General features: G+C 42.0%; 2 protein-coding genes across 2 annotated transcripts in view; one reads left to right on the top strand and one right to left on the bottom strand.

The window, feature by feature from the left end:
- Positions 1 to 17,557, top strand: part of RAVER2 (ribonucleoprotein, PTB binding 2) — a 43,898-nt gene extending 26,341 nt beyond the window's left edge. The window contains exons 6-14 of the mRNA XM_056845461.1: positions 1,281 to 1,366; positions 4,892 to 4,996; positions 5,385 to 5,496; positions 6,503 to 6,756; positions 11,154 to 11,265; positions 13,931 to 14,076; positions 15,314 to 15,403; positions 16,593 to 16,712; positions 17,325 to 17,557. Of these exons, the coding sequence (XP_056701439.1) occupies positions 1,281 to 1,366; positions 4,892 to 4,996; positions 5,385 to 5,496; positions 6,503 to 6,756; positions 11,154 to 11,265; positions 13,931 to 14,076; positions 15,314 to 15,403; positions 16,593 to 16,712; positions 17,325 to 17,471 (1,172 nt within the window). The 3' untranslated portion in view covers positions 17,472 to 17,557. The remainder of the gene's footprint in view (positions 1 to 1,280; positions 1,367 to 4,891; positions 4,997 to 5,384; positions 5,497 to 6,502; positions 6,757 to 11,153; positions 11,266 to 13,930; positions 14,077 to 15,313; positions 15,404 to 16,592; positions 16,713 to 17,324) is intronic.
- Positions 17,558 to 21,579: 4,022 nt separating this feature from the next.
- JAK1 (Janus kinase 1) overlaps positions 21,580 to 23,300 on the bottom strand; it is a 40,198-nt gene continuing 38,477 nt past the window's right edge. The window contains exons 23-24 of the mRNA XM_056845458.1: positions 22,741 to 22,851; positions 21,580 to 21,736 (exon numbers count right to left, since the gene is read on the bottom strand). Of these exons, the coding sequence (XP_056701436.1) occupies positions 21,635 to 21,736; positions 22,741 to 22,851 (213 nt within the window). The 3' untranslated portion in view covers positions 21,580 to 21,634. The remainder of the gene's footprint in view (positions 21,737 to 22,740; positions 22,852 to 23,300) is intronic.

Raw genomic sequence — 23,300 nt, 5'->3', positions numbered from 1 at the left:
CTTCCAGGTTCAATCCTGCACAGAAACGCCAGTGTCAGAAGGAATTTCTGTCCGTGGATTGGGACCTCTCCCATCCCCTTCCCACTGCAGCCAAAAATGCTTACTTTTCCTGTGCCATGCTGGTCCCTTCATAACTATGTGGTGGAAAGTGCCATCAAGTCAAAGCTGATTTATGGCGACCGATTTATGGCAACCCCATAGGCAGGAGACATCTTCAAGGCAAGAGACGTTCGGAGGTGGTTTGCCATTTCCTGTCTCCGTGTGGGCTGAGAGAGTTCTGAGAGAACTGTGACTGGCCCAAGGTCACCCAGCAGGCTTCATGGGGAGGAGTGGGGGAATTGAACCCAGTTCTCCAGATTAGAGTCCACCACTCATTAAACAACTATAGCGAGTGCATATATACATCAGCTCTTTGCTTTTACCTGCTCAATGTTTGCATCAAACTCTACAGCTTTTAAGAGGCAAAAATGAGTTTTATTCCACTCTTGCGAATTATTTGCTAGCTGAATTAGCATTTCATAATCTCTAACCAGCAGAAATTAACCCTAAATTGTATCATAGAATCATAAAATTAAAAAGTTAGAAGGGGTCTAAAGACCATCCAGTCCAGCCCCCTGTATCATGCAGAATGACTTAAAGCATCCCTGACAAATAATTGTCTAATCTCTGTTTAAACATCGCCAAGAAGGGAGAACCCACAACATCCTTGGGCAATCGATTCCATCGCTGAACTGCCCTTATTGTTAAAAGGTTTTTCTGAATACCCTGCCTGTATTTTCCCACCCATAATTTAAACCCGTTATTATGAATCCTATCCTTCATGACCAACTGAAACAGTGCCCTACCCTCCTCTAAATGACAGCCCTTCAAATACTTAAAAAGAGTAATCATAACCAACTTACTTAATCCGTATCTCTTATTCTTTGAGAGAGGACCACATGGCAAAAATTATTTGTACTAATTCATTTGTCTCCATAGTAGTTCTCAAGCATTTTGCATTGTGATCAAAATTGTGCAGGTGCCAGAGAGACTCTGTACTGCACCTGTGAAGAATTTTAATTTATTCCTTTATGCTAACAAATGGAAAAGCAGAGCCTGTATAAATGGTAATCCAAAGTTGGGTATTGTGGTTGTGCTTAGTTATTTACGTGTCTAGTGATGTAGATCTACTGGAAAAGTTAAATTGTGAAGAAAAATGTATTTTTGCAATCAATTATGCTTTTATGTGAAAGCAGGTCCTAACAGTGTCAATTTATGGCATCCCGTTATGTTTTCTAAAGCAGTTCTTGGAGCTCCGATGCGTTTGCCACACCTTGTAAGCCCTTCTTTCAGCCCAGCCTTTTTGCATTTGAATAAAGTTCATCAGGTATGTTTATCAGCTGATTTGTGAAGCATTTTGTATCAACATGTCTGAGATTTTGTCTGCAACGGAAGCAACACCCCCTTATATTACACGAATTCGTAGCTTCTTGAACTTGAAATATTGTTCAGTCTTGGAAACCCTTTGTAAGACTGAATGATCATTCCATTTATAGCTCAGTTTTAAGTGATCAACTGAAACATTGTTGTGATATGAAATACAATGTTTACTTTCCGGACTGGGGCTCAAATATTAAGGAGAAGAGAAATTTTTTTATTTCAAATATTAGATAAAATGAAGATGAGACTGAAGACTTCCTGGTTTAGAAAGTCTGTAGTCTAACCTAATATTGTTGTGATGTTCAAGTTCTTAAACAATTTGTGACTAGCACAAGCATGGTTTATTCTCATGCTTCTGTGCCCCTTCCCACTGGCAGAGTTTGTGTCTTGTCCACAAAACAGAGTTTGTTCATAATTTCTGAATACAGACTGAGGAACTTGTTGAAAGCATTATTTCTTATTTTTGAGGCTTGAAGAACACTACTGAGGTAATCAACGTGTTAATTTTTAAGACATATTCCAAAGCTTCAGGTAAGATAAAAAGAAAACAAATGCAAAGTATTCCATTAAATTCTATTCAGCTTGTTATAATAATCAACCGCTGATTTAAAGTGGAAGTGTTGCAAACCTTATTGCATGTTACTGGAAATATTATAAAGTTTATGCATTCCCCCCCCGCCCCAAGACATAAAAGAATTAACAGGAAGATCTGAAATAGCACAGATCAATTGGGTGGCCATTCACATTTTTTTTAAAGTTGGAAATGTTAACAAAGTCTATTTATATGTTCTTCAAAATTTAATTTTACTATGTAGATCTGATATATGACACAATACATTCTTTTTCTTTTAAAATATTATTAGAAACATGCGCTTACGTTTGTTTTCATTTGCAGAAGCAACAATACTCTTGATATATATTGATAGTGGTGTTCCCTCTCTGGACTTGCCAGCTATGCACTTCCTTGGAAGGCAGCAGGGATGCTTTTAAAAAATCGCAGGGCAAGGGAGGGCATGTTGTCCATAGCAAGAGTCTGAACGATGAGGTTTAACTTGGCTTAGGTATGCCCAAACCAAAGAAGGTGGTACTTTATTCACTCATTTATTGTTCAACTTTAGCGTTAGAAAACCTGATTGCTGCAGCTTCCTTGGAATGTAGTGTTTTCCCACAATTGGCTGAAGAAGTTGGCAGCTGTCTGAGATATATTTAATTTATTTGTTAATCTTATATCCAGCCCTCCCCAGCAAAGCCGGGCTCAGACGGCTTACACAGCATTAATTTTAATACAAGCAAATACACTAAAATTACAATAAAATCGTATTAAAACGTTTATAATTGGAAACATGCCCCAAACATAATCAGTAAAAACATCCACATAATGTATAGGATGGCCCTCCCAATAGCATGTAATCCACAGCAAGACCTGTGGGCAGTCAGAACTCCCCACATAGATTGCAGTAAATTCGAATGAAAGTATGTGTGTGGGGGGTGGGTGGGGAGAGAAGGTAGGGAGGCCAGCATTGATGGAAAGACCATAGCTGACCTCAACCATAGGCCTGGTGGGATCGCTCTGTTTTATAGGCCCTGCAGAACTCAAGGTTCTGCAGAGCCCTGGTCTCATTAGAGAGACTATTCCACCAGACAGGAGCCAGGAAAGCAAAAGCCCTGGCTCTGGTCAAGGCCAGCTGTAGATAGTTTATAAGTATTTATGTTTACAAGAAGAATGCCAGTCCTGCTAACTTCCAAATGTTTCTCAACCACATTGTTTTATTTGTTGTAGTTATCTATTAAACAAGTATTAAAAACAATTCAAAGGTGCTGAGGTCAAAATCAGGAGATTTTAATGTGCAATCTAAGGAAAAGTGAACAGTGAAAAAGTTCTTTTGATTACTTTTTAAAATTTCTGGTACCTTAATTTCAAGGTTATGTATTGAACATACGTAGTTAAAGTGTTGGATAACTTATTAAGGGCCTGACCATATTTGCCCTTAAACAAAATAAAAAGGGGCTTAAGGAACCTTAACCCCTCTGTGATCACAGCAATGTTGTCTAAGTGCCAAATTTGAAGTTCTGGTCTCATGCTGTGCTTTGGGTTTATACTAGTTATGAGTCTAATATCTAACAACAGTGTGCTGAAACTTTTTTTAAACAATAGATGCCAAGAGCAGACTGGCCATTTAACTTGCGGGGGGGGGGTTTCCTGGCGGGCTGCTGCCCTAGAGGCCACTTGACAGCCAAGAACAAGCAGGTTCAAGCTCCAGTAAAACTGCCTCTTAGCTTGGATTCCTCAGAGGCAGTGAAGATCAATATCAGCCCACAAGTTGCCTTCTGCCAGTTTGCAGGAGGGGGCGATAAGTAAGCCCATGACCATTGTTGTTGCCATGGTGCTGGCTTGTAGTGCTGCAGGGGCCACTCAGTTTGGCTTGTTCCAAGGCCATTTTAACTTCCCAGTCTGCTCCTGATAGACAAGACATTGTAGAAATGGCTGACCTGTATTATCTAAAGCAGGTGAGATCCACTGAGTTTTACTTCTAAGTAATAATGAACGGAATTGGATTATAAGGCTCTGTATCAGAGGAGCATGCCTATTATATTAGGTGCTTTGGAACACAGGCAGGATAATGCTGCTTCGGTCATCTTGTTGGGGGGCTTCCTGGAGGCACCTGGTTGGCCACTGTGTGAACAGACTGCTGGACTTGATGGGCCTTGGTCTGATCCAGCAGGGCTTTTCTTATGTTCTTAAGGCTTACAATAGCCACCTCAATATAGAACCAAATGACTTTGCAGTGTAACAGGAGAAATGTATATTACCAAGAAAATAAAACATAAGCTGTTTCTGGTTGCAAACACAGAGATGTCTATTTTAGATACTAGTTTAGGCCTTTATACCTATTAAGGGTCCTTCTGTGATAATAAATGCTTAAAATGCATTAAATTAATAAACTTGAAACATGCAGTAACAAATTAAATGTGGTGGTGGGGAGAATGGGGAGGAAAATAGTTTTCAGTGAGAAACACATTCTTTGTTTTGGTTTCTAAGGATGCAGAATACACTGAGTCTTTCATATTCTAGGAATGTAATATTTTTAAAGGTATGTTGTCAAGATATTGACTCAAAGGGCCTTCTAATTTGGCCTCTTATCAATAAACTGGCTTCATTAAATATTTTTTTAAAAAAATTATTTCATTTCACAGCAATTTGGACAAGATTAATACCTAAAGGGGCTGCCCTTCAATAACAGATATGTAACAACTTGTGCCAGATATAGTCTTCCTATAAATGTCTTTCAGATACCTTCATGATGGAAAGAGCTTTGCATATCTGGGGTGCAAAAATATGTCCTCAGCCCTATGAAAGGAATTCTCCCTGTTCTGAATATTTATTTCCAAGATAATTGTATATTGCCAGTTCCATATAACTGTCAATAATGTTGACTTTTTTCATTTCTCCCACCCTACCCCCAACTGATAGGGACCAGTTGTTGGAAATGCATCCAGCTTGCTGCTACAGAACCTCCCCCATCTACAGTTGGTGCAGCAACAGCTAGCGAAGACTGAGAATATTCAAACAAATAGTGTGAGTTGAACAACTAAACCTAATAATCTTTTATTTAGATAAATAATTAAAAGTGGAAATTTCTTCTTCGTAATCCATACTTCCTTGTTGTTCATATAATCATAGTGTTGGATACGGATATCCATTTGTGCTAGTATCATGGATCATCACATGGGTCTTGCAACACAGGGAAATCAGTGTTCCCAGGGTTGAAAGTGTTTGCTGGGGAGGGTGGAAGTGGGGGAGATCCATAACTGTCAGTGCCTTCCACTGAGGGATCCCTGGATCCAACACATATTTCCTTCTGTTCTTTTTTTCTAGCACTATATTAAAAGCAGTTATCTGCATCTGAAAAGCTGTTTAATAAGAATTCTTTGTACAAGTATACAATACCTGCACTTCTTTACAGAAACCAGGTTTGCTTGGAGAGCCTCCAACAGTGCTTCTTCAGACAATGGTAGGAATGGGTCCTGTACCACCAGTGAGCACAGATGTGGGGAGCCACGGAGAAACACACAATTGCAAGTTGCATTTTGTATCTTATTACAGTCATAGATATGCTTTTCTCTGATTAGTTTATCTAGAATAAGAAGTGTGGGCCTTTCGTACCAGTCCCTGTAGCCTTAACCTAAAAGCTGAGTGAAAAACAAAAGTATTTTGATGAAGGGGATTTATTGATGACCACGGTATTGGTTGGCTTGCTGCAGGCACTGTAAATGACTGACACTAATGAAGTAGATCTTTTGTTGGATGAAGTTAAATATTGTATAAGAAAAGGTAGCAATAGAAAAATGGGATTGCTCTGGTGACCCTCTAGTGGAAGGAATTGGCATTTGCAGAACTTTGCTGTCCCCCCCCCTCTTTTTTTCCTTCTCTTTTTTACTGTCAAGTCACAGCTGACTTACGGCTGGTAGGTAAGAAGTAGGGTTGCCAGACAGGACCTGGCAACCAGCAGGAGGGTTATAGGTGGGCAGCAACCTAGGAGAAAATTTAAAAAGAAAAATAAGGCCTCCTCTACTTACAGTCTTACCATGGGTGGGGAACCTTTTTTCCACCAAGGGCCATTTGGATATTTATAACATCATTCGCGGGCCATATAAAATTATCAACTTAAAAATTAAGTTGGGACGAAGTCCCAAGCAGGCAGCTGCCCCAGATGACCACCCCCAGCGCGGGCAAGCAGGCAGGCATCCAACCGGTGGCGCACTCTGTGGGAGGGGGCAAATCGCCAGTCTTAGATCCTTCTGATCAAGAGATCTGCCAGGACCCACGAAGGGCCAGACCAAATGATTCCGCGGGCCTTAAACGGCCCCCGGGCCTGACGTTCCCCACCTCTGCCATAGAGATTCCACTAATTCATAGAGTTACTCCTTGTCACTTCCATGTAGCTCTAGAAATCACCAGGAACTCTGTGTTCTTGTATATCCTGCGGCGAGGAGCTATTGGTTTAATGTGTTTTGGTCATTTCAGATTGTCCTAATAATTCTTGCCTATCCATTTCCCCCCGCCCCATAGTTGATTGTGCAGTATCAAATCGGACTCCAGCTCAAACACCAGTTGCAGCAGGGATTGGCATGCTGCCATTTTTCCCAAATCAGCATATAGTTGGGCAAAGTATGCCAAGGCAAAATAATACACAGGAGAATCTGTCACCGGCAGGAGGACTGGCAGAGGGGTCACATGGTTATCTACAGAGTTTGACAAACCTCCCTGCTGGAGGCCAACGGGCTGGACATCTCAAGCAACAAAGTCAGCCAAAAAGTACTGACTCAAGTTTGGGGGTAAGAAGGCCACATCTAATGTTTTGCTTTTCACTATTGCATGAACACACGTAGCTGCCTTATACTGAATCAGACCCTTGGTCCAGGAAAGTCAGTATTGTCTACTCAGACCGGCAGCGGCTCTCCAGGGTCTCAGGCAGAGGTCTTTCACATCACCTACTTGCCTAGTCCCTTTACCTGGAGATGCCGGGGATTGAACCTGGGACCTTCTGCATGCCAAGCAGATGCTCTACCACTCAGCCACAGCCCCTCCCCTAATATTTTCTGTGTACTTTTAAAAATCTAAGGTGCAGTTGTAAACTTGGCATTTATCATCCATGTACGCTTGCAGCAGCCCCCCTGTCCCAGTACATGCTAAGTGGCAAACCTGGTTTTGCTGATCCACAATGTGTGAAATAACTCAAAAGCTCGATCTCTCAACTAACACCCAGGTTGAGTTAAGAGGTTCAGTGCTGTTTTAAAACCCTGCTTCTGTACAGTTAACTTCAAGGGCAGCTACAAATTTTATGGAACTGGAAATTCAAAAGATTGTATGGGGGGCATAAAAGAGTAAAAAATAGTTCCTGAATGTTGGCTATCTTAATTTTGTTTGTCTGTTTTTAAGCATTTTTTATGCTGTCTTTCTACTTAAGAGCCAGCCTCCAAGACAATGAACAATGTATGGTATAGTGGTTAAAAGCGGTGGTTTGGAGCGGTGGAGTGTGATCTGGAGAACCGGGTTTGATTACCCACTCCTCCAGATGAGTGGCGGAGGCTAATCTGGTGAACTGGATTTGTTTCTCCACTCCTACACATAAGCCAGCTGGGTGACCTTGGGCTAGTCACACACTCTCAGCCCCACCTACCTCACAGGGTGACTGTTGTGGGGAAAGGAGGGGAAGGGAAGGTGATTGTATGCCGGTTTGATTCTTCCTTAAGAAGTAGAGAAAGTTGGTGTATAAAAACCAACTCTTGTTCTTTAAAAATGTAAAACAATAAAATAGTTAAAAATAGCAAAAACTAAAAGAAAACGTATCAAATACTCCACATAATAAACATGGATTAACATTGCCTAAAACATAACACAAGTGGAATGTCACCACAGAAAAGGCCCTAGATCCTTCCACCACCCCACCACCTCCCGCCTACTGAAGGAAAAGGGCTCCTGGAATAAGGCTTTGGAAGAAACCGTGGGAAGATTCATGTACAAACAGGCAGTCCTTCAGGTACCCTGGTCCCAAGTGCTGAGGTCAATGCCAACATGTTTAATTGTGCCTGGAAACAAATTGGAAGCCAGTGAATATTTTTAGTACTGACATAACATGGCCTATCTAGCCATTGAAGTAAATGTTTCATTTTATTATGCAGGGCATTTTAAAACTAGTTTGGGTCTGAACTGCAGGAACAGAAACACTAGTAATTTTTGAAGGCCAAAGTATATCCAGAATCTACGGAGAACGTTTTGCACTTGAAATTATTCTCTTTTTTTTTTCTGTTTTCTTTTCTTTTTGTTATGCAACAATGACCTTATATGTTATGAATGTATTATATGTGGGGCACTTAAAAAAGAGGGATTGTGCAGATGTAATCAAAGAGCTCTCTTACATACAATGATGAGACTGGTACCAGACCACAGCATCCTTGGCACTCTCACCATGAATTCCCATACCTACCCTTGACCATCATTCATTAAGCATGCCTCTTGCACTTACATCACCTGTAATGAATGGGAATCAGGGTTCCCACTTAATCCAGATTTGAAACCTGAATGACTTTAATCAGATCAGTGGTGTGTGACTGAAATGATTATTTCTGAACCAGGAGAAAATATATTTCCCTCTGTTGAAACATATTTTATATCAGTGACTTAAATGTATCTGTATTTATCATAAATTGTGTGCATATGGTCATTTGCAGTACAAACACTAGGGGGTATTTTTCACGGTGGATTTTGCTTCGGTTTCAAATCAGAGCAAACAATAAATCGATTTAAATAGCTTTTTCATGGCAGCGCAGATTCTCCCCCCCATCCCGAGGCATTTTCAATTTTTCACGGGAGAAACAGCGCACTTCTCTGCGCTGCTTACGTCTGCTGCCGCTCATGACTCACCGCTCCAAATCCGCCTAATCCCGCCCACTCTTCCCATGATCCTGTGTGTGTGTGTTTGGGGGGGGGGTATCCTGAGAGCAGCAAAATCCAAGCCAAAACTCCCGTCACCCTTCTGAAGAGAGGCAGCCAGTCTGCTCTGGGTCTCCCTCCAGCCGGTGCGATCCTATGTGTGTGTGTGTGTGTGTTGGGGGGGGGGCATCCTGAGAGCGGCAAATCCAAGCCACAACTCCCATCACCCTTCTGAAGAGAGGCAGCCAGTCTGCTCTGGGTCTCCCTCCAGCCGGTGCGATCCTGTGTGTGTGTGTGTGTGCGTGTGTTGGGGGTGGGGTATCCTGAGAGCGGCAAATCCAAGCCAAAACCCCCATCACCCTTCTGAAGAGGGGCAGCCAGTCTGCTCTGGGTCTCCCTCCAGCCGGTGCGATCCTATGTGTGTGTTGGGGGGGCATCCTGAGAGCGGCAAATCCAAGCCAAAACTCCCATCACCCTTCTGAAGAGGGGCAGCCAGTCTGCTTTGGGTCTCCCTCCTGCCGGTGCAATGCTGTTAGAGTGGCAACTCCCCCAGCCAATCACCGTTCTTGGGGGAGGAGAAAAGAGACGTCCCGGGAAACGAAGCAAACATTTTTCACGGGCATCCGAGCAAAAAAACGCTCTTCTACTGGAAAGTACGGCTCAGAAGTGGTTTGGATTGCCTCTCTTTTAACCCGGCTTATTTTGCTCAGTGGGGGAAAACACGGATCTGCAGTGAATAACCAAAATTTGCCTCCGACGCAAATCAGCATCGAAACAGCAGCAAATCTCTGTGAAGAATATCCCTAGGTGTAATATACTTCTCACTGGTTTCGGTGATGATACAAATGTGACCTTCAAGCCTTTGAATCTGCTTTTGTCTTCCTTTTCAAGAAACTATTCTGAATGTGAGAAAGAATCACTTTTTTCTCTCCAGTTTAAAGCATATACAAGTGGAGACCCCTGAAAATTCAGAGACTTCTTTTGTTTGTAATGGCTTCTTAGTACCCATTCCTCATTCTCTCCCCTCCCTTCCATACATTTAGCCTAACCATTATTACCATTGCAGTAGTGATGTTCTGTTTCTTACCTAAACAATCACACCTTAATATATTGTTGAAGGCTTTCACGGTCAGAGTCCATTGGTTCTTGTAGGTTATCCGGGCTGTGTAACCGTGGTCCTGGAATTTTCTTTCCTGACGTTTCACCAGCAGCTGTGGCAGGCATCATCAGAGTAGTAACACTGAAGGACAGTGTCTCTCAGTGTCAAGTGTGTAGGAAGAGTCAGAGAGAACATGGACTGACACAAACAGGACACAGGGTCTTATTCCAAGACACTGAAAGATTGGACAATTCTACCAACTATTTTGTCAGATTGCACAGAGAAGCCATTGAAATTCATAAACATCAGCACAACTTTAACAGAAAAGAAGAGAGTTTAAGAATGAATAAGGCTTGGCTTCCTGCCCTGAAAAACCTCCAGACTAACAAAGGCTACAGTCAACAATAGCCATGCAGATTAGCTTTGGATTTCACACATTACCAGATCATTTCAGGATACAATGCTTCCATATTAACACTCTCATTAGTACATTATCTTGATACTTACAGGACAATGATTAGCACATTACGTCTGCAGGACAGTACTCAGCTCAAACCCAACCCCTCTCTGACTCTTCCTACACACTTGACACTGAGAGACACTGTCCTTCAGTGTTACTACTCTGAAGATGCCTGGCATAGCTGCTGGCGAAAAGTCAGGAAAGAAAATTCCAGGACCACGGTTACACAGCCCGGATAACCTACAAGAACCAAAATCACACCTTACTTTCTCTTGGCTGTTGTACTTATAATTTAGGTCCTAGGTATTATTAGGTCCTTATAAATTAGGCCCTTAGAATATTATGAGCATTCAGTGATACCACCAGATCAGCCAGTGATTCAAACAAGCCTGTATTTCTTCAACTTCCATACTTCTTTGACCATTTGTTGAGCTCAAAGAGATCTCAACAAAAATTAGGGTTTGGATTGGTATTCTATCACTCTTCCTTTTGTATGTGTGTGTGTGCGTGCTCTGCCTGGAGGGGCAATTACTCTGTTGCTTCTAAGCACAGAGATGGTTCAGCTAGAAAAGTGAAAATCTGTAATCAAATGTTTCATTTCAATGGATATGAGAAGAATTTCTGATGTCCTTTGGCCTGCAGTATGGGCATCAATATTACATAGATTTTGCACCTCTGTTCTAGTTGTAGACTGAAAAGTATTTATTTGTTTTGTTTTTACTTATAATTTTTTTTTACAGAGTTCCTCAAAAAAGCAGACCTCTCTGCTGGGAGATCCCCCCAAAGAAATCCATCTTAGTACTAATCCCTACTTGAACTTGGCAAGTGTGCTGCCTTCTGTGTGTCTTTCAGGTGAGCAGCATGCAAACAGATGCTTATTTAAAGAGCTTGTGGGATTGCTTTAGAGGCGAGTGTGGAAAGTAATTGGCACACTTCCAAATACTGACAATAGTATTGCATATTAATAAAATTAAAAAAAAGAAATTTCAATAAAAATAATGTTAATATGTCCAGGGGGCCCGCACTCACCTGCTTCAGAGGAGATGCTGGTGGGGGACGGGCTTGCCCAGGCAATGCTCAGGCAGGCAGGCCAACCAGAGGCTGTGGGGAAGGGAGCAAGGGCAAGGCCATTCCTGGCAATGCACCAGCCTCAGAGCCTGGCAGTCCCAGCGCATGCCTCAGAAGGGAGGTGGAGCACGGGCAGCCGACTGCACCTGGTAACAGGCCAGAGAAGGAGGCTGGCAGCAGCTGGGGCCTGTGCAGGCTAATGGAGTAGCCTGTTAAAACCTCAGGGGAGGGCAGGAGATGGGCGGGCCCAGCCAGGGAGGCCATTGGCTCAGATTTCCTTCACTCACTGTGGGGCCCACCCCTGAAGAGAGGGGATTGGGGGAGTCTAGAGTCAGCCCACCCCCAGACAATCCTTTATTAGGCTGGCCTGGGGTAAGGCCAAGGAGGGAGGTCCAGACTAATCCCAAGAATCCACAGAAGAGCCAACTGGCAGGAGAGGGTGGGGATCAGGATGAAAGAACCCCCCACACCCTATTCTGAGGCTCTTCCTGGGGCAGAATCTATAAAAGGGAATGCTGCAGAGCATTACAGCCGTAGGCTCTGTCCCAGCTCTGATGGAGCCTAATGTAACATACTAAGCATAGTTTAAAAGTAGGGTTGGATCCAGATTAAAATTTCCATTAGCAAAAGGCACTTCCATTAATGGAATGGAACTTTTTTGCTTCTCCCCTCCCACTGCAGCTGACTGAGTTCCTCAAAATGCTGCTTCTGGTAGATAGGAGCATTTGGAGGGCTCAGAGGGGTATGGGAAATAGAAAAGTTACATTGTGCTGACAGGTGTGTTAATGAAAATCAAACTCTGCATCCAACTCATAATATCTGAGATGGATTCCTTTTGCTAGTTAATATGAGACATTTATTTAACCCAGGCTAGCCTGATCTCATCATATCTCAGAAGCTAAGCAGGGTCAGCCTTGGTTAGTATTTGGATGCGAGACTACCAAGGGAGTCCAGGGTTGCTTCGCAGAGGCAGCAAACGACCACTGAACATCTCTTGCCTTGAAAACCCTATGGGTCACCATAAGTCAACTCAACTTGACAGCAGCTCCTCCACCACCCCGCCCTATTCCAGTTTGTGCAACAGAACACAGGGACCCTATTCTCCTAGAGATTGTTTGACCAAAAACTGATGTAAATAATAATCCTTGATTTAGTTTTGAGAGAGATCAGTTTTTCACTGTGGAATAAACATCCCCCAAATCCTTATCCATAATGCTTAATGGGCTGCATTTGCCTGTCTGAACTGTTTGAACATATAAACTGTTTAATGCAAACTTTTATACAAGGGTGTTATTCTTTGACATTCTGCATTGCATATGTTATACTTGGAGCAGGCCACCTTTGTAACTCCAGGGAAACGCAATGGGGAGAACTGCACATTATAAAACCTAAACAGGAGTTTTCCAACTTAAGTTTCCCTTTAACACAAATACAGGGGAAATTTACTGAGAAAATCTGGAGTGGAAGGGTACTTAACCATTCCCTATTTCGCTCATTTGTTCATGAAAAGTGCTCCCTTCAGCCACCTTAACACATTTTTCACCAGCCCAGCTTTAAGACCAGAAGCATACCCGCTTGAAGAAGAAACAAGGGGAGTCTGAAAGGAAAGATCAGTGGGTGTAGGAAAGATTAAGCACTTCCTTCCTCTCACCTGTCAGTTTTTCTCTTCAAATGCCCTTCTGTCCCCACATTCATGTTGTAAATGAATTTCCAGGGTGCCCCCTGCTGGTGGCACACCCGTGGAGCCCCTGGACACCACCTCAGGCTTGGCTTCCTTGGCCTCAGATAAGGGAGAGGGGTTGCCCTGTTTTGACAGTCCCTTTTCTCCTCTATTGGCTCCCAGAGACAGCCTTCCCTCAGTCTGTCCTGGAGCTCTCTCCTTAGCCTGTGCCTGCTTATAAAGGCTAAGCCCCTCCTTCCCCATCTCTTCCCTTCCCTGACTCCGCCCCTTTTGAGGCTATAAAGGCCTCTGGGGTCAGCCCACTCTAGGTAGACTCTGAGCCCTGCCCCTGGACTGCTGCATATATGCAGCTTGATGCGGGGAGTCCTAGCTTCCTGGCGATGAGGGTGATTGAAATTCTCTGTGTGTGTGTGTAAAGTGCCGTCAAGTCGCAGCCGACTTATGGGGACCCCTTTTGGGGTTTTCATGGCAAGAGACTAACAGAGGTTGTTTGCCAGTGCCGTCCTCTGCACAGCAACCCTGGTATTCCTTGGTGGTCTCCCATCCAAATACTAACCAGGGCTGACCCTGCTTAGCTTCTGAGATCTAACGAGATCAGGCTAGCCTGGGCCATCCTAGCCTGGCTTTATTCTTCTGCCTTATATGTCCTCTAGAGTGATGGCATCCACTGAGCCATGCATGCATCATTCTGGTTCTACATCAAACTCTGTCTCTTATTCTTACATAATTGTAACTAATTGAGTGTTTACATTTTTTTCCTTTGAGCAGCAATTGCCAGCAAAACCAGTAGCAATAAGCAGCACGCTGGGCTTCCAAAGACCTTTCTGGATACAGCAGCTGCTCAGGAAACTCCATCACAACAAGCAGTGGAAAACTACTTTAACTGTTCTCCGCAATATGGGGATTACACACAGGTATGTGGCTCAGATGTGCTTTCATGGCAGCAGGTGGTTGTGTGCTCTGTTGGGACCATCACTTCTCTTAAAAGTCCTTCACAGTCCTGAACAGATGGTGCTTTAGGAAGTCATTAAAGCATCCTGTATTGAATTCTATTTTTTTAAAGTCATCAAAGCTGGGGTGAGCTTTAGTATAACTCAAAGGTAGCAACTATCACCCTTCCTCATTACACACAAAGCTGTAAGTAAACTGCAGAGATATTCACGAGCAATAAAGTTGAAAAGTATACAGGGTTTCGGGCAAAAAGTATATGAAGGATAATTGAGTACAATTGTTTAAATACTGTATTAAAACCAATAGGGACCTGCAGGGAATCCTAAGGGTTGGGAAATCTTCATCCTGCCCCTCCCACCTCCACCTTGCTGCTGCCTGCAGCCCCTCACCACCCTTCTGCGGTGCCCCCACTCCCCTGCTGCTGCATCCGCTCCAGCTTTGCCCTCTGGCTCAGCACCATCTGCACATCTGCCAGCAGCTCTTCCCTGCCACTTCAATGATGGCCGCATAAGTCACAGTTCATCTCAGCTAGAGCAGTTTTATAAGATCAGGCTGTTGGGCAACATGAGTAAGATATTTCTAGCTATAATCTTGCAATTGTAAAAATTGTGCAGGCAGTTGTAGCCTCTATCTAAGCACCCAAGTTGACTATGCTTAGGTTGAGAATCGTTCACATTGCATAGGATAAACAAGGTAGTTTCTTTGAGTTTAATGACTTCAATATGTATCTTCATTGCGATCCTAGATATTGGTGGCTCCAAGAAATGAGGCTGCTGGCTTGGGAAAAAAGCATCCCCTTACCAAACGTGTGTCTCCTAGTCTGGCAAGATTAAGATGAGCTTGCTTGTGTGGCTTTGGTTTGTTATATATCCCCTTCCCAATGAAAACTGCAAACCAGCTTCAAACCACAGATTGTTCTAGTTTGAAGGGAAACACAAACTGTAGTTTGCTGGCCAAGACTGAACTGCAAATATGATTTACACTATAAACAAAGTAACTAATCAAACCAGTGCATGAAAGAGGAGAGATGAAGTGTGATGTATCCAAGGCTTGCTCATGTAACATCCAACAATGGTTTGGTTATATGTGAAGTGCCATGCACACACATTTTGGAAAGCTTCTGGCAGCAGTGAACACATGAATTGTGCTGTAAGATCACTGAAACCAGTTGATGGTCAAAACTGCTTTGTCCCTCAACAGGAAGCAGTCCAGCAATGGTATCAGCAATATGCACAGGCGTATCATGCTGCTCAAACTAGAGCAGGAGAATTAGAAACTGAAGGCTCAGAGGTAAGGATTTTAAAAATGTTTAATTACTGTGCATATCCAACCTATGTAGCCAGGATATCAATATATGGCTGCTCTTGCAAAGGAAATCAATATGTTAGACTGGTTGTAAGTGGTGTTGTTATTAACACCCTTTTGAAGCTCTTTCAAAAGCATTTTTCAGCTTCCTAAGTCTCCTGTGCACCGTGAGTCTTACCTGTTAGCAAGAGCTGTTTGTTGGTTGTAGTTACTAGCCCTTGCTATTGTTAAGTCAAGCTAGAGCCACCTTCGAGTAGACACTGAAAACTAACATTTACATGGAACAGCCTCCCAGAGGAGGACAGGGAGGCTCCTACCCTTCTGGCTTTCTGGTGGCGCTGTCTATTCCAGACAGCTTTTGGGACAGCCTAAATCTGGCCAAAGGGAACATCCTGCTGGTGTTATCATAAGATGTGTTTGATAAAGCAAATATTTAAACAACAGATATAAAAGCATTAAATTGTTTTTATACTATTGTTACCTCCCTTGGATACTAAGATGTCCAGGAGAGAAGTCAGCATATGCATGTTTTAAATAAATAAATAAAATAAACACTTGAGCACACTTGAGCACAAGCTACGTACAGACCTGTTTTAAGGCCTGAGCTTAAAGGCACCTCTTGGCTGCTCTGGGCATAAGGATCTTTCAAAGTAATCTAAGCCCTCTTTTCTACAGAGCCTGAGGGCAAGCTTAATACTTGCTGACAAAATGCATACACTTTAGAAGAGCAATTTTAATAATAAAAAAGTTACAATATAAGAGGAAAAATGAAACTTTTGTTTTAAATTCATTAGCTTAGTTTAGCTGGTTCTGTTGGTGTTGGGGTGAGTTGATGCTGTCCAACACAGCTAGAAAACTGGTAAGTTGCCCACACCTTTGCTCAAGCCACATCAGACCCACATTGACATTAGTCATGTTGTTTTTAACTCCATTGTCTCTGAATTAGTATATTTGTGCCCCATGTACACCATCCCTTCTTAAAGACCCCCCCTTTCCATAGGCTTTGAACTTAGTTGCTCTTCTGTTTCTGTTGGTTTGTGCTCTGGCCCTTCAGTTCTCCCAGTTATCTGTCTCTGCCTTTGTTTTGGATCTGTGGCTGGCAGACTGCTGGCAAAAACCCTATGGTCGGTCTGTCTGTCTGTCTTTCTTTCAACGGGCTATTTTCCCCATTTAGGAATCTGAAATTGGAGTTTATGGTGACTACAGTACCTATTTACAAGTCATGCCTTCGTACTATGCCCAAGGATCCTTTCATCCAGGTCTCTTGCCACTTACACCACAAAGCCCACTGAAGGTAAGAGTACGCACATGCTTCAGACTTAATCTTTTACATATGACAATGCTTTAATTAGGGCTCCTACTGCTTTGAAGCATTCTGCAAATCAGAGGCTTTGGGCAAGTACATTTTTTTTCACTGATGTGATAAGATACATCTGCTGAATTTTTTTCATCTACATAATTGTGAAAAATAGGAAGGTATATGCCTCCCTTTCCCACAAGGTGATCTATGCACTGCTCAATTAATGTTTTGTGCTGCCACCAAGTGTCTAAAAATGCATAATACTGCTTAAGAATTTCATAGTTGATGCTGCTCCATTCTACTGCAAATGGCAAAAGTTCAGGATCAACATACTTCATGAAGAGCCATAGATTGTGTTTTGTATACATCTCTAGGAGTATCAGTCATGTTTTATAATATGTGTTTTCATAAAAAGCAAAAATCTTAATTATTGAACCATAAATTCCAGCAAGGAAGTCCTGTTTGTCTGCTGCCACCAGACCAACAGAGCCACTTGGCACCTTAAATACTAACACATTTATTGTACAGTACGCTTGCATAAGCTGGAGCTCACTGTCAACAGTCATGACAATTTGCAGTTCATGCATTTTACTTTTATATTCTTAGATAGCACCGATAAGAAATGAAAAGCGCAGCTCTTCATACCTCAGTTCCTCCCCAGAAGATGGCCCAGTGGAATATGTTGGCCAACATGCTCAAGGCTCCGGAGTACATTATGCAGAATTGTATCTTAAAAGAAAACGTGTTTATTAAGTTCAAATCCTGGTTGAAGTTGAAGCCAGTTTGTACTATTGTGTACCATTTCACCTGTAACTTTTAATATGTATTGTAGATATTCAAAAAAAATTCTATATAGGATATTTAGTTTTTCTAAATGAAGATGTGCACTGGGGTGGGGGTGTGGATGTACCAGCTGTTCATTGCACTCTATTTTCTGTGTTCTAGATGACAGGTCTTCCCTAAAGCTCATACATAAATGGTAGCTTTGTGGCTTGAGAATTTCTCTCCAAAAGCAATAAAAACAACAGGGAATGTCTCTTGCTATGTTGATAAAGTTGCAATTATGGTCTTAAAGCACTTATGCTGGTGTGCTTTTTTCTTTAACTCTTTCAGGAGTTAGATCTTTGGCTGAAAAGCATCAATGTTTACTCTTTCCTTTTCATGTCAGATAGTGGTTGTATCCCATTATAAATTTTAATGGACTGGCATGCTGGATTACAGCATTCACACCTGGTAATGTTGTGTTAAATGCCATTTGTTGTGCCAGCATTTAAGCAAGGAAAGCAGCATAAAACAATTGATGAAAATGGAGATTTACTTCTCCCTGATATCAAAATAACTGATGGCAGAAATGTAGCGGTAACAGTCCAAGTGTGCACGACAAGTATTTCTTGGGAAAAGGCCAATTTTCAGCAATATTTATGGTTACGCTGCTTTGCCTGTTCCGTACAAGACTCTCAGCAATATTTCTACACTCTTCAAATCAGATATGAGCATTCAGGATTGAGCCTAATTACATATTCATCATCTTATAGCCTTTTTAGCTTTCTACTTTATAGTTATCCAAATCCCACTCTCAAATAATGTAATTTTTTTGTCACCGCAACTCTGACATATCTTCAACCTCTTCTATTACACTTTAGGGCTAGTGTTCATATCTTTATTTAGCTGGAATGGAGTGATTCATTGCAATTACTGCAGGTTATATATTAGCTCTTAAATAGACCTGATATTCTCAAAAGGTTACTTTTCTGTTGTCCGGAATCAACTAAAATATATTTGAAATGGCACTTCTAATGCTAAAGTATTGGGGGTATTTTCCTGGCCATAAACTGATTTCATATAACTGAGAGACTTTGAAGCCATATTAGTGAAAACTAAGCTTTGGCTGAGCTTACCCATAGCATAATTGTTAGTGTTGGAGCATGAAGCAGCTGAACTACTTCAACACTTTTGCTTAGCAAGTAAGTGGACTTTCTTTAATACTGCTGTGCTTAGGCTTTGAGGTGTGAGTCTGAAAAGTCACTGTATATTTGGAGACTGGGCTTAATATTACCTGGCCTTCAGCCCGTCTCCCCAGAGCATTTAATGCGGATAGTAAACATTTGTAGGTGTATAAAAAGAGTACCACAGCATGAGCAAGAAATGGGCTTGCTGCTGCAGGTTGATTATGGCTGAATGGGACAGGCAACTAGAGGTCAGAGAAATAAGGTTGAGCAGAGAATAACCCCCAGGGACAGCCCACCTTGATCCTGGATGCTCAGCAGAACACTTCGGGGAGGGGGAGAGCTATTTCCCTGGAGACAGCAGTGGAGGCAAAAGGGTGTTGATGCCACATGATATTTTTCAGCAGGAAGCTTACAGCTTGAGCAATTCAAGGGCTTTTCTCCTTCTACTTAAAAGTAAAGGATCTCTTTTCTGTGTAGGCTGGGAGATAGCTGAATAATGTTAGAAAATAAGAGCAGCTCATGGGTTGCTCCTGCTGGTAGGGTCTAAACAAGGGGAGGGGGAAGTTTTGTGTATATGCATGCCTTGAAACATGATAAACATGAAGATGACATGGAAAGTCAGCTATCGCCCCATGGGTCTGGAATAAGGGTAGATGTGGCATCAAGGCGCCAGCGTGAGCAAAGGTACATGCTTTCTTTGGAAGGACAATCAGTGCTCATTCTATAAGGATTCCCCCTGGGCCTGTATCACCACCCCCACCTGCACCATCCAGATCCTGTAGTACTACTGATCTGAACTATGGCACATCAGTATAATTCAGTTACTTGCACACAGATAAATGCCGCTTAAGCATCCATAGACAAAATCTTTTTTTATTTTATAAAGAATAACAAAGTGCATGTAGAATGGTTGATATTCATATTATAGAAGAATGAGTCAATAGTGCAAGATGATTCTAAACTGACAAAGATTCAAGAATTTATAATTTACCCAATTTAATTTTAAATTGTTGCAAACCCTGACCAGTTCTTCAAAACAATATTAGACTCTAAGGTAGAGGTGAAGGGGAAAACGTAATTTAAATTAAACTATTATTACCAACAACGCCCATCATTTTACATGTAAATGCCTACTAAATCCATATTAAAAAAATATGTTCCAGTCAGGTGTACTTTATGATCCTACTGGGAAAATATGTGCATGGAATTGTTCTCCACCCTCCAAAAAGATCAGTCACTGGGGATGGGAAGTATTGGATTCAACCCCATCTTCAAAAGCGATTGTTGAAATGGTATAGGTGCTGTTGCCCCAATCTCAACAGTACACCCACCCCCTCTCTAGCTACAGGATAGTTTTCCTTTTCTACCTTCTTCCTCTGTACCCATGCAGGTAGAACTTATAGGGAAATCCTTATGCACTTTACCATTGCTGGACAAAGTTTGACAGTGGGAAAAAATATTTTGATCCTGTTTAAACCCACTGCTCTGTTAATAAGATTCCAGCATACTGTCACACATTACATTTAAGATGTTCCTTCCTCAGTATCGACCTTTCCCCTTAACAGTTTAATTGACTCACAATTCATGACATCAACAAACTGGTACACTCGTGCTGTAAAAATCTAAATTGAAGCACAAAACTGCACAATTTAATGATAAAACATGTTAACGACTATAGTATTGTCAGCTGCTGAGGAGGTTAAGGGAGTGATCGTTGGCCTTCAACATGGTGCAGTGTCTAGACAGAAACCTTTCAATCGACAATCTGGTCCAGCACTGAGCACCAACCACCAAATAGCTGCCATGGGGTACTGAGGATAATCACCACACATGGGGAGGTTGCAAGCCAAGCATCCCCCCACCATGATTAAGGCAGCTGTTTATAAACAAGGACTCCCTGCTAGGACTGCCAACATCAGCTTGGGAAATTCCTGGAGATTTGAGGGCAGTGCCTGGAGAAGACGGGAGCTCAGCAGGGAGGTGATGCCATAGAGTCTGCCCTCCAAACTGGCCATTTCCTCCAGCAGAACTGATCTTTGTAGTATGGAGATCAGTTATAATTCTGGGAGGAGTCCAGGTCCCACCTTGAGATTGGTAACTCCTAATCCCTGCAGACACGAAAGGTGATGACTTCTAGGTTGGAGGAAATCTAGGATTGGCTCCTTGCTTTGGGGAAGCAATGATTTACAGATGCAGCATGTGGGCACCAGAAAACCCACCAGCAGAGACCGTGGGGTTCCATGGGCACTATGGAGGGGGCCACTGCTGCATACTTGTCTAGCAATTACTCAAACAGGAAAAACCTAGTAAATGAACTAGAACATTAAATAATGACAATTTCTGGGGAGAATTTGACTTAAGTTTGGGACCATTATTATATTGCTGTTGGCATCGGGACTTCAGTATGTTCTTTCTTTCAAAGTAGATGGGAAACAACAGAAAGGCTTAGTAGAAACAAAACCATGCATCATTCCAGCTTAAAGTTTAATTTTAAAAGCTCACACAGATGCTTCTGCTTGGTCTTTGAAAGAAAGCATTCTATGAAAGTAGTAGTAATGTAACGTGCACCAAATGTAGCTACATTACAGTGATTTATGATGGCTTCTTTGGGTTTATTCGTCCAACGTGACTCAAGTTGTATACAAGCAAATCATTAAAAACCCTTGGTTTAAGGCAAGTGTATCAAACAAAAATATGCTGCTCAAAAGATACCATCACCAGTGCTGGAAGTTTCTTCATACCAGTCAGATCCTTACTGGCAGAACCATTACAGTTGTTAAGAGCAGCATAGATAATTGCAGCAGCAAAGTGCTTAGCAAAATTTTTGAACTTCTTGTTTAGGGGAAAAACTTCTAAAACAAAGAAAACTTTTCAGCACAGTATTACCAAAATACAAATTACAACAAGTAATAATAAAATGTCTTATATATACTTTCACTTAGGTGGTAGCAGTACAAAAATGTTGGATTACATCTTATTTATAAGTGCTTCAAATCCTTGAATCAGGTTTTGAAAGGTGGTCCGTTCACCCGGGTCATATCCCCAGCACTTCTTCATCAGTTGACCAACCTAGAAACACAGGAGAAGTAGCAAAATAATAGTTTAAAAACACCATTTACTTTGTTGTAAGAAACAAAGCACCCAAACCTTTAGTCAGTGTGAAAAGGAATACTCTTCCCCTCTGCTATCAGCAGCGAAGGACAGACTTAGTAAATTCTGCACTATCAAGTATTTATTCAACCTGTGATTTATACACAGAGAGACAGAGACCTCAAAAGAAAAACTGTTCCATTAATTCCAAATTCAATATTGTACAGGTAGCTCAGAAGCACTCCAAGTGTTAATACATACAGCACACCAGCTTACTGCTACTATCTCTTTCATAGCTGAAGCCCTGTGGGGTCTAGATCAGGTCCAAGTGGGCACAGCTCAAAGGAAATGTATTTCCTAATAGCCTTTATTCACATCAGGTTTAGACCAGCAGAAAGGACAGGCTTCATTACAGAAACCTAAGTTTTATTGTAAATTACTGTAAAACAATAATAATATTTAATAGAATTGCTGATCATATTGCCCAAAAGTAATGAAATTCTTGAAAAGGCACTAAAAACATGCAGCTTTTATTGAAATCTGGAGATGTCATCCTATAAAAAAGTAACAGTTCCAGAACAGCAGTAGTTTGTTGCAGAAAAACAAACTGGAGGTTTATGACACATTAAAGACTAACAGATTTTTATTCCAGCATACATTTCTAAAGGTTTTAGATGCCCATCAGCATCTTTAAACTAAAATAAAACTTGTTAAGCTTTAAGGTGGTAAAAGGGTTAGAATGTCAGACGAGTACTTGGGAAGCACTGGTTCAAATCCTCACTCGACCAGAAGCCTAACAGGTGATCTTGGCCTTATCACAATGTCTCCCCAACCTACCTCACAGGGGTGCTGTTGCAAGGATAAAGTAGAGGAGGTAAGAATGGTGTGATAAAGCCACTTTTCGTCCCCATGGGGAGGTGCAACAAGACTCTTATCGCGTGTTTATCATTTTGTTTTAAAAAGAATCAGTTTTAAACTCTTACCTCTTCTGGGCAATTTTTTGGACATGGCAAGCGTTTGCCTTCTGTTAATATGCGCACAAGCCGCGTGACTGTCATCTGTCCTTGAGTTGGGCCAATCATCTTCAAGAATTCCTGTAAATTTTGAACAAACATGGTTGTTAATATACTTCCCTCTATTAATAAAGTGGGTACCCTGCATGCCTAATAAGAGGGCAGGAGTAGTCCCTAATGAGGCATATCTGCATGCCCTCAGGATATAAAGCCAAATGCCCAAACACTACCACCACCCTACCCATGTTAGAAGAAATACTGTGGAAAGCCAAGTATATTTGAAATACCCAGGAGTATCTGCCTGACTGCCTCCCCTTCCAATGGCGATCATAATTAAAGGAAAACTGAATCAAGCTCCATGGGAAAGTGCATCAACCGGTATTGAGGCAGCAATGGCAAAACTAATATCAAACTACCAAACTATACACAAACAAGTCATGCATTTGACGCAGGCTTTTATGAAACTACACACACTGTGTGTGTGTGTGTGTGTGTGTGTGTAAAGTGCTGTCAAGACGCAGCCAACTTAT

Source organism: Euleptes europaea, chromosome 2 (assembly GCF_029931775.1).
Source record: "Euleptes europaea isolate rEulEur1 chromosome 2, rEulEur1.hap1, whole genome shotgun sequence".
NCBI lineage: Eukaryota > Metazoa > Chordata > Lepidosauria > Squamata > Sphaerodactylidae > Euleptes > Euleptes europaea.
Note: the sequence above shows the minus strand (reverse complement) of the source record. Positions and strands in the feature narration are given on the sequence as shown.